This window comes from Colias eurytheme, chromosome 8 (assembly GCF_061535395.1).
Source record: "Colias eurytheme isolate Ceu_HAF_F1 chromosome 8, ilColEury1 Martin Lab GWU primary, whole genome shotgun sequence".
Lineage (NCBI taxonomy): Eukaryota > Metazoa > Arthropoda > Insecta > Lepidoptera > Pieridae > Colias > Colias eurytheme.
Window position 1 is genome coordinate 11,401,649 of NC_142987.1, and position 14,671 is coordinate 11,416,319.

Consider the following 14,671-nt stretch of genomic DNA (forward strand, 5'->3'; position numbering starts at 1 on the left):
CTATTATTATTTTTTTTTTCCTACTAACCTCTTGCACGAGCGCGTGCATCATCCTATGCGGTTCCCTTGCAGCCATAGCGGCAAGCGCACGCGCAGCCATGTGCCTTAGCGCAGTGAATTGTGCCCGACATAGCGCTGCACATGCTCGGGCACCTGACGATACCTTCTGCCATACAGCAGGGCCAAGGTGGGCACATACAGCTTCTACTACTTGCAGACGAGATATTAACTCTTCGGCGGCGTCTGCTTCTAGTGCATCTAATTCTATAAGCAATAATAACCAATGAAATCGTCTTATTCGGGGATCCATTAACCCATGCATTGAATAAAGCGTAGTTCTAGGGCAAACAAACTAATAACAATCTTTTTACTTATTTATTACTACCGGTCCGCCCCGGCTTCGCCCGTGGTACATATTTCGCAATAAAAGGTAGCATATGTTCTTTCTCAGGGTCTTAAGATTATCTGTGCCAAATTTCATCAAAATCGGTCCAGTAGTTTATGCGTGAAAACCATACATACATACAAACCTTTCCTCCTTATAATATTAGTATAGATTACCTCACAACTAGTTCGGTTGGTTTAACTGAATATATTAGTAAGGCATTTTAATGAAGTCATGTTATGTATATAGATTTCAGCATGGCGTTTGATTTATTTGACCATAAAATGTTACTAAAAATGATCTCTGAAATGAGTAGCATCAGTTGCATTGCATTGATGGTGCGTATTATATCATCTCAATCGTATTCAACTCGTCAAGATACAATGTTAAATTTCTTGGTAAAATGCTATACCAATGAGGAGTTCCCCAAGGATCTGACTTTGGACCGTTGTTTTTCATTTTGTTTGACATTTTATCTAAGGATGCTAAAAAACATTTTTAAGCTTAAAAATATATTTTATTCGATAATAAAATTCTGGTATATGAGCCAAAATGCATATAATTAAAATAAGAATAAAATCATATAATTAAAGAACATAATTATAAATAAAAACTCACCGCTATCGGTAAGAATTTTCTCAAAGGGTTCAGTGATAAACTCCCACAACTTCGGTAATTTATCAGGTAACTCATCACCGAAATACTTCGCTAGACTAGTTAACGCCATCGTCGCGCCTCGCCTTTGTATTCTTAACATCTTCCGGGTCTAAGGACAAAACTCACTGTTATTTATCTTAAGATTTAGCCATAGTTGTTTTTATTTTGCCAATGTTTCCTAACTTCTAACACACTGATAAATTAAAGACGGAAAATGTAGTCAATACCCATAACAATTTTATTAGGGCTTTCAAAAAGAACTGCCGCTGCATCTGCATATCTTACATTATATATAGCTTTTTTCTGATTATCCATGCGGAGCTGTGCATATGTTTGCATGCTGGTGTACATTTTGTAAGAGTAATAACTTCGTGAATCACATTTGAGCAAATAAAGATATTTTTATTTATTCTTATTATCGACATTTATCTTATCACATTTATGTTTTTGTTTCCTTGAAACTGAACAGTTTTTTTGTCTCTTGTTACTTTTTTATCGCATTTCGTTCCTTATTTTAATTATCATACCCTTAACACCTCTCAAATTTTGGCGCATTTCTTTCCTTATTTTAATAATTTTAGCGGTACTATACCCAATTTTTTCCTAATTTTAATAATTTTAGCGGTATTATACCTGATTCTTTCCTAATTTTAATAATTTTAGCGGTATTATTCCTAATTTTAATAATTTTAGCGGTATTTATTCTTTCCTAATTTTAATAATTTTAGCGGTATTATTCCTAATTTTTTCCTAATTTTAATAATTTTAGCGGTATTATATCCGAATCGTTCCTAATTTTAACTTATCCGCATAATACCTGATCCTCATGCGCCAGCACGTGGTCTATCGCGTCGTGCGCGGCGAGTGCGGGCGGGCGGCCCCGGCGCGGCACCACTCGTTCTGCGCTGCGGTGTTGCTCGCGGAGCGTTAGTATACCGTTGTGTTTGTCCACTGTACCACAATTATACAGAACAATTGAAGCATTGAGCTAGGAACAATAAATACTAAAGGATGATTTACGCTACACCGAGCCGTGCCCCGTCCGATAAAGTTATCCATGGCTCAGCAGTGAACGGCCATGAAATGTCGATAGATTATTTTTAAATTGTTTCCCGGCCCCGGCACTGTGTAACGTAAGTCATGATTTAGAGGGATGGTAAATACAGAACGATATAATGAGGGAAGGGATACATCAAGATACTTAAAATTAGGGATTCAACAAAATTTAACGTAGAAAAGGGGACACAAGAATGATATAGATACTAAGGATATAGGTTAAGTTGTAAGGATTTAGAATTTCTTATAAATGGAGAACAACACATGAAAAAGGAATATGGAATGTCAGCCACTAGAAGTGTCAGTTAGCTCCCGTTAATTTTTGAGTTTTATCATATATTAGTCGTGTAAACGCAGCTAAAAAGTTCTAATTTTGAAAGTTAATTACATAACGCGTGTGCCACAGTGTTATCTCGAACTGAATTTATGTGTTTTGTGAAATAAACAATCTATAACACAGCTGTTGATCAGCTGATGAACACGCAAGTACCCACATTATAAAAACACGATTGAAAAATTTTTATCATCCCTATTTGTGCCGCTAAAGTTATTTAAAATTTAACTCACTGCTTTTGAGAATCCATATACATCTGTTATAATCACTTTACAACAACTTATAACGATTATAATGGCAAACAAATGCCCCTCTTGCGGTAAATTCATTTCAACCTCGGATGGAGCTAAATGCAATAAATGCAGTTTAACCTATCATAAGCCGTGTGTAAACATGAACACAAACTCACGTATCAGTCCAAAATGGCTTTGTAAAGGCTGCAGTAAGAGTACTCCCGCAATGCCAGCCAACGAAGATACCGATGCATTCTTAGATGCAGTAATGCAGCAGGACGCGCCGTCGTTGGTTCATGAGATTAAGCTTTTGCGCACAGAGCTGTCCGGTTTTCGAAGGGATATGTCACAGTTAACATTGGCTATATCACAGATAAATACCAGACTTGATGAAGTGGAAGATAGGGTCTCAAAGTTAGAGGATAAAACCTTGACACAAGCCCAGTCTGATAACTGTGATAGCCTGCTTAAATCGGTTGCGGAGCTCCAACACCGTCTCAATGAGTCAGAACAGGACAACCTGATGAATGACGTCGAGATAACGGGCATCCCAGAGAACAGCGCCGAGAACCTCACGCACATTGCTGTGACGCTTGCTCGTAAAATTGGTCAACAGTTGGATGAACGTGACATAGTAAGCGCGCATCGATCTGGTCGGCGGTCTTTGAATAATGCCCCTAATAACTCGTTACGTGCGCGCCCCATCGTCGTGCGCTTGGCCCGCAAATCGGTACGGGACGACCTGCTGCGCGCTGCACGCGTGCATCGCGGCGCAGACACCGCGGGAACTGATATCGGTGGCGAGCCTCGTCGCTTTTATGTCAATGAACATTTAACTAGTACTAATCGTAGATTGTTTTATATGGCTCGTCAAAAAGGTACTGAAATGAAATGGCGTTATATCTGGACCCGTGCAGGACGTATATATGCTAGATGTCAATCAAATTCTCAATCTTTTTGTATAAAGTCAGAAGAGGACATTAAACAAATTTTTTGTCGTATTGCCGTTTGAACAATTTAATTCTAAATATTTGTACTGTATATAATTTGTTTTTATGTAAAAAGCTATCAGCATTTTATAGAAAGGCTTGTCATATTTGCAAAAATAAAAATATTTGTAATTTTTCATTAATTATAAAATATCAAGCGAGTAAAATGTTTAGATATAGATTTAAGAATTATTATGATAGTGTTGCAGTCTATCATAATTATTTTAGTTTGTTACTTATTAAGTTACTAATGGATACTGTTTTTGGTTTAAGGTTTATTATTCATTATTGCGGCAGTGTGGTGCTGAATTGGGGTATTCTACAAACGTTAGTATATAATATTATAATATATATCTTATTAATAATATTGTATGTGTCTTGTATAGTATTTAAAGAATATGTGTGTATACTGATATATTTACTTGTATTTCTTACTTATATTTATATAATTACAACACTATTAATTAATTCTAATGTTTATATGTGTAAAATATATGATAACATGCATTTGTATTACTTTTTATTAACTGAGAACAATTATTCTTGTTTATATAAAAAATTAGACACAATTATTATCAAATACAATACTTTTGAACAAATAAATATATTTCATTCATGTTCGATAGGGGAAACAGAATAAAAATTGGTTTTCTTAACCCTGGCTCTCTTAGCACTCGCCATGATGAGTTTATGGTGGCAATGGATCGTCACGCTGTCGATATCATGGCAATCAACGAAACATGGCTGCGTGAGGGAGAGGAAGGGCGAGCACCAAGTGTGCCGGGTTACCGTCTACGCCATATCCCTCGGCCACAGACTGTACGTTCTCGGGGAGGTGGGGTTGGATTTTATCTTAAATCGAGCTTGTCGTACCGCATATTAACACATCCAGTGACACATCCCGTTGAACAGATGTGGATAAAAATAACAAGTTGTGGACGCACAATTGTTATTGGTACTGCGTACCGGCCGCCGTGGTTAGACGTTGACACATTCTTTGATGCTCTCATTGACTCCATAGGCACATTCATCTTTAGTGACTATATCGTACTTTTAGGTGATTTTAACGTGAACGTATTGAACAAAAATCACAACAATACAAAAAAGTTATCCGAATTTTTACAATCAGCGGGATTGAACCAAATTGTGTCTCAACCTACTCATTTTACAAATGACAGTGAAACATTAATTGATTTAATTTGTACCAATGCAGGCGTATCTAGTGTAACAGTTGATCACATTGCCTCTCTTAGTAATCACTCTGTTATATCTTGCCATTTGAATATTTTAAAAGAACGGACGAAGCCAAGGTGGATCTCGCGTAGATGTATAAGGGACATAGATCATAATCATTTTAATAAATCGTTAATCGCAGTTGATTGGAACTACTTGTTATCAATAAAAAATGTCAACGATATCGTTACTTTGTTCACAAGTAGTATGGTAGAAATTTTCGATTCACATGCGCCTAGGAAAAATATATATGTCAAACTGAAACAGCCACCCTGGTTGACGTATAATATTAAACAAATGATGAAAAGACGAGACGAAGCTCAAGCCAGGGCTAAAATTTGTAAGACAGATAGTGCCAAAAACTACTATATCGATTTAAAAAAATATGTTGCATCTGCACTTCATCGAGAAAAAACAGCTTACTTCGAAACATACATTAATTCTAACATACAAAATCCACGCGCCTTATGGACCCATATAAAAGATAATGTACAGATTAAACTAAAAGATGACTTCATACTTCCAGCGCATATCAGTGACGCCAATACTATAAATACACATTTCCTAAATGTTCCTATCAATAACGCCGTACCAACATCTTACTTAGCTCACTTCAACGAACATCGCTTTATAAACAATTCCTCTTTCGAACTGAAGCCTGTGAGCGAAGATACTGTACTAAAGGCATTAAAGAGTCTCAAGTCTCAAGCAGTAGGTGTTGATGACTTATCTCTAGATATGATTAACCTCACAATATCACAGACACTACCTATCTTGACGCACATTATTAATGTATCTTTAAAAAGTAGTACATTTCCGGCGATGTGGCAGAGTGCATTGGTGCGACCACTCCCAAAGAAAAGTAATCCTGCATCTGTTAAAGATTTACGGCCTATTAGCATCTTGCCATGTTGCTCCAAAATCCTTGAAAAAATTGTTCACAAACAGTTAATGGATTATCTTGAGTCCAATAACATACTGCCCGACCTTCAATCTGGTTTCAGAAAGCGAAGAGGTACTGTAACGGCATTGACAGATGTGCTGGATAATATTTTATGCGAACAAGATTGTGGTAAAGGAACGCTTTTGGTCCTTTTAGACTTTTCACGTGCTTTTGACACCATAGATACTAACCTACTTTTGTCAAAATTGGTCTATTATGGCTTTAGCCCAGAATCTGTTGCTTGGTTTAAGAGTTATCTAGGTGAACGTAGGCAGACTGTAGTGGTCTCTAATAGTGACGGTACTACTTCTCTTTCTCACTGTAGCCCAGTGAAAAGAGGAGTACCTCAGGGTTCTATTTTGGGACCTGTATTGTTTGTCTTGTACACTGCTGATATAATATCCAAAATTAAGTACAGCCATTACCATATTTACGCTGATGATGTCCAATTATATACCTCCTTTAAACCTGACAAAACTCACGACTTCATACAAAAATTGAACGACGATCTCGACAGTATTTCAAAGTGGTCAGCGAATAATGCATTAGTACTTAACGCAGAAAAAACAAAATTTATGATACTGGGTACTCCTCAAGTTATTAAAAAGGTTGAGCAACAAACGTCGCCGTTGCATATAAACGGAGTCCCGTTAGAACGTGTGCGTGAAGCTCGGAATCTAGGTGTTATTTTCGATGAAGCACTAAGATTCGAAAAATTCATAAATACAACAATCGCAAACTGCTTCTACCGATTAAAACTATTATACCGAATAAGAAGCTATCTTAATCCTCGTCTGCGTCTGAGATTGTGTGAGTCTTTGGTTCTGTCAAAGCTTAACTATGCGGATGTAATGTACGGTCCTCGTCTCCTGTCTCGTACAAAAAGAGCCATACAACGAGTGCAAAACGCCTGCGCTAGGTTCTGTTGGGATATTCCTGCTCGAACACACATTTCACCTTACTTGAAAAATGCAAATATCCTCAACATGGACCACCGTAGGCGTTTACATCTTGCATCTCTTCTCTTCGATGTGATCAGTACCAAAGCCCCAGCATATCTTTATAGTAAGCTGACATGGATGGGAAGTGCGAAGGGCATGACTACTAGGGCGACCCTCGTCAAGCTGGCAGTACCGAAACACCATACATCCAGTTTTAAAGGTAGTTTTAAATATAATGCGACTAAGTGCTGGAATAATTTACCACCTCCATTGCGAAACTCGAGGACCTTATCAAGTTTTAAATATGGTCTCAAAAAACAGCTACTTACCGAGTTTCGTAACCAGCCTTAGTCGCATTGTTATTACAGTCGTACCGTGATTGTTGTATTTATTGTTTACTCCCTGTTATTCTATATATGGTATTTTTTATTTTTGTTTTTTATCTTATGTATAATTGTGTTATTATAATATTGCATTTAAATTATTATTATTATTAATTCCTATGTATTCTATTAATTGGTAGATATATTTATATATTATACAATATATATTTAAGTACACAAAAATTATAGTATTCTGTATTATATTATATTTAAGTATTATTGATTCACATCTTTTGACTGGCACTCCAACAAGGGACTACTGAAAATCAGCGCTTCACAACATAACGTGTAGCACATGCTGAGTAGCTACCCTTTTTGGCACCACACTGATCAGCAGTAAGTACCTACCTTTTTAATGTATTTTCTTTTTTTTCTGTTTATTTTTGTTATATTTTGTTTTCTCTTTGTATTGTGTGGTGCTAAATAAACATTTTTTCTTTCTTTCTTTTCTTTCTTCGAATATATATTTAAAAATAATATGCAAATTACAATAAAACTATTCCATTATCAGATTTTTCTTTACCGGTAAATACATAATCAACCAGTTAAGCTGTGTCAATTCATTAAAATTAAATAAGCCAAGTTTCTAATAAAAATGAATGAATAAATAACAAAATCTACAAACCAGTCATAAATTAATATAGTAATTAATTAACAACACTTACACGCAGGACCCGTATTGGTATCCGGTTTTGCCTCACTACCGCTATCACCGCTCCCCGATTCCGGTCCGCGTTCGCTTCGCTCCGCCTTCTCTTCGCCCGTCTCTAGCGAAATTCGCGGCGTGAACTCTGGGTCGCAACTGAAATAATAGAAATATAGTTTAGAAACTTCATATAAATTATGTTACTGCAAAATTTGTATTGCCTTGCCAATTGTATTGCATTTGAAAAATACGATTTTCTTATAAAACGTTTATGCAAGACCATTTTTTTTTTATTTAATTTTTCTTGTCTGGCATTAACAAGTCTTAAGTGCAGTAACAATCGAATTTAGTTAAAAAAATGATTATTTACAATTTCTTATAATTTTTAAACGTTTTTGTAGTGAAACTATTTTAGGCGCGCTGAGAGTAAAATTTCAAGGTTGCGTCAGGGTAATACCGTCACGTCATAGAGTAAGGCGACGATTTTGGTATCTCCGAATCTCGCCAAAAAAGTTTCACTTCTGACACGTGTGCTCGGCACATACGCTCTTTTTTATAAAAATTCACATACCGCAAGAAAGCCTTCAAGTTGACCAGCACTTTATTATTCGGACACGACTCCCTCCCGTGCAGTGTGGCCAGCAAATGCGCGAGTGTATCAGCCGCTGCCGCTTGTAGTTTCTCGCTAGACTCTCGTTTGATGCTGTCCATGAGTGGTCGGATTACTGGGTTTAGTTTATCTGGCAACACTCGGAGACAGGCTACGGCGCCGCTGACTGCGGCTTGCACTCTGGTGGAGATAGTACAATGATTAGAGAATTAATTGGTGTACAAAGTGTAATAGTAATCTTGTGATGAAAACTAACGAAAAGTAACCTTTATGTGAATGTACATAGGTACTTTTGATGAAAAAAATAGTTTTATATGTACTTGAATAGCTCAGTAGTGTAATGCTGTGAGATTTAGTGTATCGAAATGCGCAGTCATGTTATATTGTTCTGTAGTAGACTGTCAAATGATGTAGTTTGCGTTTGTATTGTAAAATGTGTCCTAGTGTTGTGTAGTGCACTTTATAGATGTATAGTGTACTCTATTGTTGTGTAGTATAACACACTTTGATATGGTAGTGTGTTATAGTGCACTATAGTGTTATAAAAATATTCTCTGTAGTGCGTTTTAATGTTTTTATAATAAAATAATATTTATTTGCAAAAAACAAAGAGATGTCAAAAAAAATGTTTTTTTAATGTGTTATAGTGTACTCACGATACATTAAGCTCGCCCTGGTCGAGAGAACACTGCGCGACAGCTGCATGTAGTGCCGCCCGGCGTTGCTCGAGGTTCTGTGCTACTCGCTTCGCCTTCATACTTGCTACTAGGGGTGCAGTGGCTGCTGTCATTGATGCCACCTGGTGGTAGTGTTTGGTTAATATTGTGATTTTTATTTACGCTTTTATTTTGTTAAAAATATAACTAAATGGCAATACTAGATTTTGCCTCTGACTTTGCCTGCTTTTTATACGGATAAAAGCTGTATTTGTTAAATAATTATATGCACATCGTTTTAGTTATTGCTGAAAAATAAATTAAAATCAAAATTTCTGGATTATAATGAAAATAAAGATATACAAGTAGCTGGATAAGATTCTCAAGCGGCTTATCTTCATGAAATTAATGAATAAAATTATCCAGTAATAAAAAATACCAACCTGTTCTAGTCTCAATATATTGTTATACTCCTCGCCGTCCACGGGCAACTTGTAGTGTTTCATCATAGCCAACAGGTCGCGAGCCTCTTGCAATATCCTGAAAAAGACAAGTGCTTAAAATATTTTTTTCATTTCGTTTAATTTCATACAAAAAGGGGTTACAAATCATGTTTATCGTTAAGTATTTAAAATACTGTCACTTTGTTGATGTACGTTGCCCCTTCATACAAAATACATTTGTCTGAAAATTTTGAATGCATCTAAATAACCAGATAGACAGTAATTATTAAGGTCAAGTAAGTTTAATATGTTACTACGTTAAATAGACTTAATAAAATTGCAAGTACTTAACAAGAATTAGGTATATAAAAATATAATTCATAAGTAACATTACCTGTTGCAATTCAATGCGACCTCATCGTAATACAGAACTTGATTTAACGCCGTGTGCAATGTTGTAACTAGTAGCGGCGGCGCCAGCTTCGATACATCTTTCTCTTTGTTGGAATCCTATCAAGAATAGAATAATATTAGAAAAAATTATAAAACAGACTTGGTATAATGTACAAATGTATTTTGAGACGATTAATTAAAGTAAATTGTTATAAATAAATAAAAAATGTATAGAAAATTTCCTATATTGCCAATTTAGGGCATATCAATAAATATTTAAAACAAGATGTCATTTTTGAGTTTACCGTTACAATTTGAACATACAATCTAACTGCAAATATTTGAATTAAGTTCAATTGTTTAAAGTTACACTTTAAGTTAGTTTAAGTTACTGTCCAATCAAATTGAAGGTGAAAATATTAAGTACATTGTATTATTGAGTAAGTGTAAGTTTGAGTTGAACTCACCAGTTGATGCGACGCAATTCCAGGCGGGAACAGATCGTGCTTGACCGTGTGCGTCGCCCACGATGATATCACTAGTCCCGCTACCAGCCGCTGGAGGGCGCTGCCCGAACGCAGGTATACTACCATTACCTGAAAAAAAATATGATAAAACTATCTTTTTGGAGGATTGCAGCTGGATACTTAAAAAATAAGACGTGTGTCACTCGGGGACTGCCGCGGTAAAGCTATTGCATGCTATGCCTTCAAGCCACACCTCCGCGCCCGTCCCCGTGGGGAGCGTGAGGTTTTTCGTTACGCAATTTCTGGATTCGGTCCCCGCGCTCAAGGCCCGCGATAGAAGCTATGCAATAGCTTAATAGTAAAATGATAAAAATTATCACGCTCATATTGCGTGCTTGTGTGTATCATAAGATGCGGTAAAAATAATTGAGAAATGAAGTAAATATAGGTCGATACGAATCGTGTAAGTCATTAAGTTGAAGAGTAAACTTTATCAGTAATATTTACAAAGATGTTAGTGAAAAAGTTCATTAACGTCACAAAAATAACACACATTAAAAAATTTAGTAAGAAAAAAGTACTTGTTTTAATACCATTAAACAACCTACCTAATTGTACAATCAATTGAATATTACGCACCTTAGTATAACAATCTATGGGACTCTCGTCTTCAGCCTTATATTCGATGCCGGGCGCCGGCTGGACTAGATAACACGACAAATATCCTGCAAACAGAAAACATATTGTTAATTCCCCCGACTTGATTTTTGCAAAACAAAATAAAGGTTAAAATTGCCGTTGATTAATTCCCTTCCATGACTTGATCCGCCCACTTTCTATATTTTGGATGTACTCAGGGCAATTTGATTAAAGTGACTTTATTAATTTTGATTTATTTATCCTTTATACATATAACGGTGAGAAAAGACAAAAGTTAAATTAAAGTAACACGAAGGCACATTATTTAAAAAGAGCAACAACAAAACAATTTTTTTACGTGCCCTATTCACTAGAAATTGCTTTCCTAACCTGTTATTAATGGTCAAACCATGTTATGAGAGAAAGGTAAGCCAGATAGACAGTTGATAAATAACTAAACGTTTCACCCTCTAGTAAGTTATAACTTTAATGTTTGAGTTATGGACCCCCCCTCACCCAGCACGTCCGCAGCGAGCACGCGTGCGCGCGTCACGTTCGCGTCGCGCGCGGCGGCGGGCTGCGTGTCGCTGCCCCCCACCACCCACTTCTGTTGTGGACGCCCCTCCCCCTCGCTGTCCCCCATGTTTATGTTCCCCTCCCCAGTCGCGTCCGTTTCTGTTTGAGATGTGCTGCGCGGGCGCCGCTCCTGCAATGTAGATAAGTTTAAATTTTTATTGTTCGTTTTAAAATGACAAATAATTCTAGTTTTAATTAACAAAAGAAAGATTTTATTTCACTGTATTTCCAACCATTAACAGCACGTTGAATTTCAAAGAACGTTAAAATTACCAATTTGTTGCAATTCTGTAAATAACGCTGTTGATTCTGCCACATTCCTAAAATAAAACAAGAGTACACTAATGACAACAGAAAATTACTGCTTTTTTTTCTTGTTTGTTTTTGTGTCGACTGCGAAACGCTTGACCACGATCTCGACCTAAGTTAGAACATACTTTTTCAATGGCAATCAACATAAACTATTAATATTAAAAAAAAGACGTGTGGCACTCGGGGACTGCCGCGGTAAAGCTATTGCATGCTATGCCTTCAAGCCACACCTCCGCGCCCGTCGGAGTGGGGAGCGTGAGGTTTTTTCGTTACGGAATTTCTCGATTCGGTCCCCGCGCTCAAGGCCCGCGATAGAAGCCATGCAATTGCTTAAAAATGCATAAAATTTAAAATATTACATGTAATATACCTTGGGCGGCGTGTGCAGTAGTAGATCAGGGTCCACGGGCAAACGAGCGGGCTGCATCGCGAGGCACATCCACGTGGCCAGCATGGGGCAGGCCGCCACTAGGATTGCCCCTAGCGACGCGTGACGGAGCAGGTTCTCCCAGATCTGGGGGCACAATGGTCTATAATAATATGTGTGGGGAAATTGCTTGAGATGCAAATAAATGTAAAGTTTTGATATGGTAAACGTATTGAAGTATTATAAAAGTAGACGCAAAAAAGATCATCAAAAAATTTCAAAACGGCGATCATCAATAAATTGTATACAAATAAAACATCCATTGAAATTATTTATAAGAAGAAAAGTCTGCCTAATTCACGCGTAAGCTGAGTTTTGCTTCAGACAGTTTTAAACGTGTTTGTGAGTTTAGTTGTTGTTTCAAGTAATATGTTCTATCGCTCTTATTTTTTAAAAGCTTTATTAAAAATTCACTAGGCTATATATTAATAGCTGCTCCGCGCGGTTTCACCCCCCCGGCTCCACTCCTGTTGGTCGTAGCATGATGATATGTAGCCTATAACCTTCCTCGATAAATGGGCTATCTAACACCGAAAGAATTTTTCAAATCGGACCAGCAGTTCCCGAGATTAGCGCGTTCAAACAAAAAAACAAAAACTCTTCAGCTTTATAATATTAGTATAGATGATCTAAAGATATGGTCGAAATATTTAAGATTTTGTTGTATTACACAAAACATGATAAACTTACATCAATAGCAATTTCCTGTATCTCATGTACATGCTCAAACAATATCCTCTGGTAAATATGACGCATTGTTGCTTGCAATAACTCTGGAGTCCAATTCAAGTACTGGTTATCCCCATTCATAGTTACCACAGCGTTTTCACCACCGGTATCGTTATTGGTACCGGTATCGTTATCGGTTTTAATCTTTTCGGTATTGGTATCGGTGCCGTTATGACCGTTTACCGTGACTAGAGGCTTGGTGAGAGTTCGAAGGGTTTGTAGCGTCGCTTTGCGAACTGAACTGGTCGAGTGATCGAGGTAGGGGAAGAGACGTGGTAGTACGTCGACTAGATCGATGGGACTGAAAAAGAAATAAAAAAAATGAATTAAAGGGTTACCTATCTTAATCTCGAATTTTAATATTCCGAATATCATAATCCAGAAAACGTTTGGACATTTTTTCATAACCCCGAATTTTAAAATTTCGAAGTTTTGTTTGCCATATAATCGCAACTCCAAATTTCATTTGCCCATTTCTTTATTTGTACGACGTTTTATAATCCAGACGAATGAGTTCCAGACATACGAAATCTAAATGCACAAAATCCAGATGACCGTAATCCATATGCACGAAAGCCAGATTTTTAAAACACAAATTTTTGAAATGCAGTTGATTGATATCCAGACAAACAATGTCCAGATTTTTGAAATTCAAATAAACGATATCCAGAAAAACGAAATCCTTCCAGGGGGTCGCAGCACGAACCTAACCTAACCTATTGAATAGATTTTAACACTTAATCCTTTCTGTTGGGCAAGTAAAATAATAGCGAGTCGGTTCTGGCACTCGCCGGCCGCTGCCGCGGCACGCTCGCTTCGCTCGCTCGGCTCGTGCGTGAGGGTCGCGGTTCAGACCTAACCTAACCAACTGAGTCGAATTTGACACTTAAACCTTTCTGTAATGGGCAAGTAAAACAATAGCGAGTCGGTTCTGGCACTCGCCGGCCGCTGCCGCGGCACGCTCGCTTCGCTCGCTCGGCTCGTGCGTGAGGGTCGCAGTTCAAACCTAACCTATCCTACTGAGTCGAATTTGACACTTAAACCTTTCTGTAATGGGCAAGTAAAACAATTTACTTACTGGTACTATTTATTTTCAGGCAATAGTAAAGGTATAATCACGATTGTATGGGAACCAAATAAAGAGATTATGAAAATCTGGCAATAGTTTATCTGCTAAACGATTATATGGGAACCAAATAAAAAGATTATGAAAAATTGGTAATAGTTTATTTGGAAAATGGTACGATGGGAAACAAAAAAAAGTATTCTGAGAATCTGGTATAACTATATCTGGATTATGAGAATACGGGAAACAAAAAAATACTTTTTAAAAATCTGGTTTTGGTGTATCTGGAAATTGATTCATCTGGGAAATTAAAAAAGGAATTTTAAAAAGTTGTCATTCATAACATCTGCCTTTTAAAAGTTCTAACAACCGTTTTCGGGATTTTAAGATTCGGGTAATAGAAATTCGAGTTTTTAATAGGTTACCGAATTGGTTACCTATCTTAATCTCGAATTTTAATATTCCGAATATCATAATCCAGAAAACGTTTGGACATTTTTTCATAACCCCGAATTTTAAAATTTCGAAGTTTTGTTTGCCATATAATCGCAAC

The 14,671-nt window shown here is 36.9% G+C and overlaps 1 protein-coding gene across 1 annotated transcript in view; it reads right to left on the reverse strand.

The window, feature by feature from the left end:
• The window catches only part of Hel89B (histone acetyltransferase 1), a 55,598-nt gene that overhangs the window by 6,938 nt on the left and 33,989 nt on the right, over positions 1-14,671 (reverse strand). The window contains exons 12-24 of the mRNA XM_090104971.1: positions 13,014-13,353; positions 12,267-12,410; positions 11,525-11,714; positions 11,009-11,094; positions 10,370-10,498; positions 9,904-10,019; positions 9,510-9,606; positions 9,067-9,209; positions 8,372-8,590; positions 7,820-7,956; positions 1,860-1,993; positions 1,004-1,151; positions 29-264 (exon numbers count right to left, since the gene is read on the reverse strand). Coding sequence (XP_089961097.1) covers positions 29-264; positions 1,004-1,151; positions 1,860-1,993; positions 7,820-7,956; positions 8,372-8,590; positions 9,067-9,209; positions 9,510-9,606; positions 9,904-10,019; positions 10,370-10,498; positions 11,009-11,094; positions 11,525-11,714; positions 12,267-12,410; positions 13,014-13,353 — 2,119 coding nt within the window. The remainder of the gene's footprint in view (positions 1-28; positions 265-1,003; positions 1,152-1,859; positions 1,994-7,819; positions 7,957-8,371; positions 8,591-9,066; positions 9,210-9,509; positions 9,607-9,903; positions 10,020-10,369; positions 10,499-11,008; positions 11,095-11,524; positions 11,715-12,266; positions 12,411-13,013; positions 13,354-14,671) is intronic.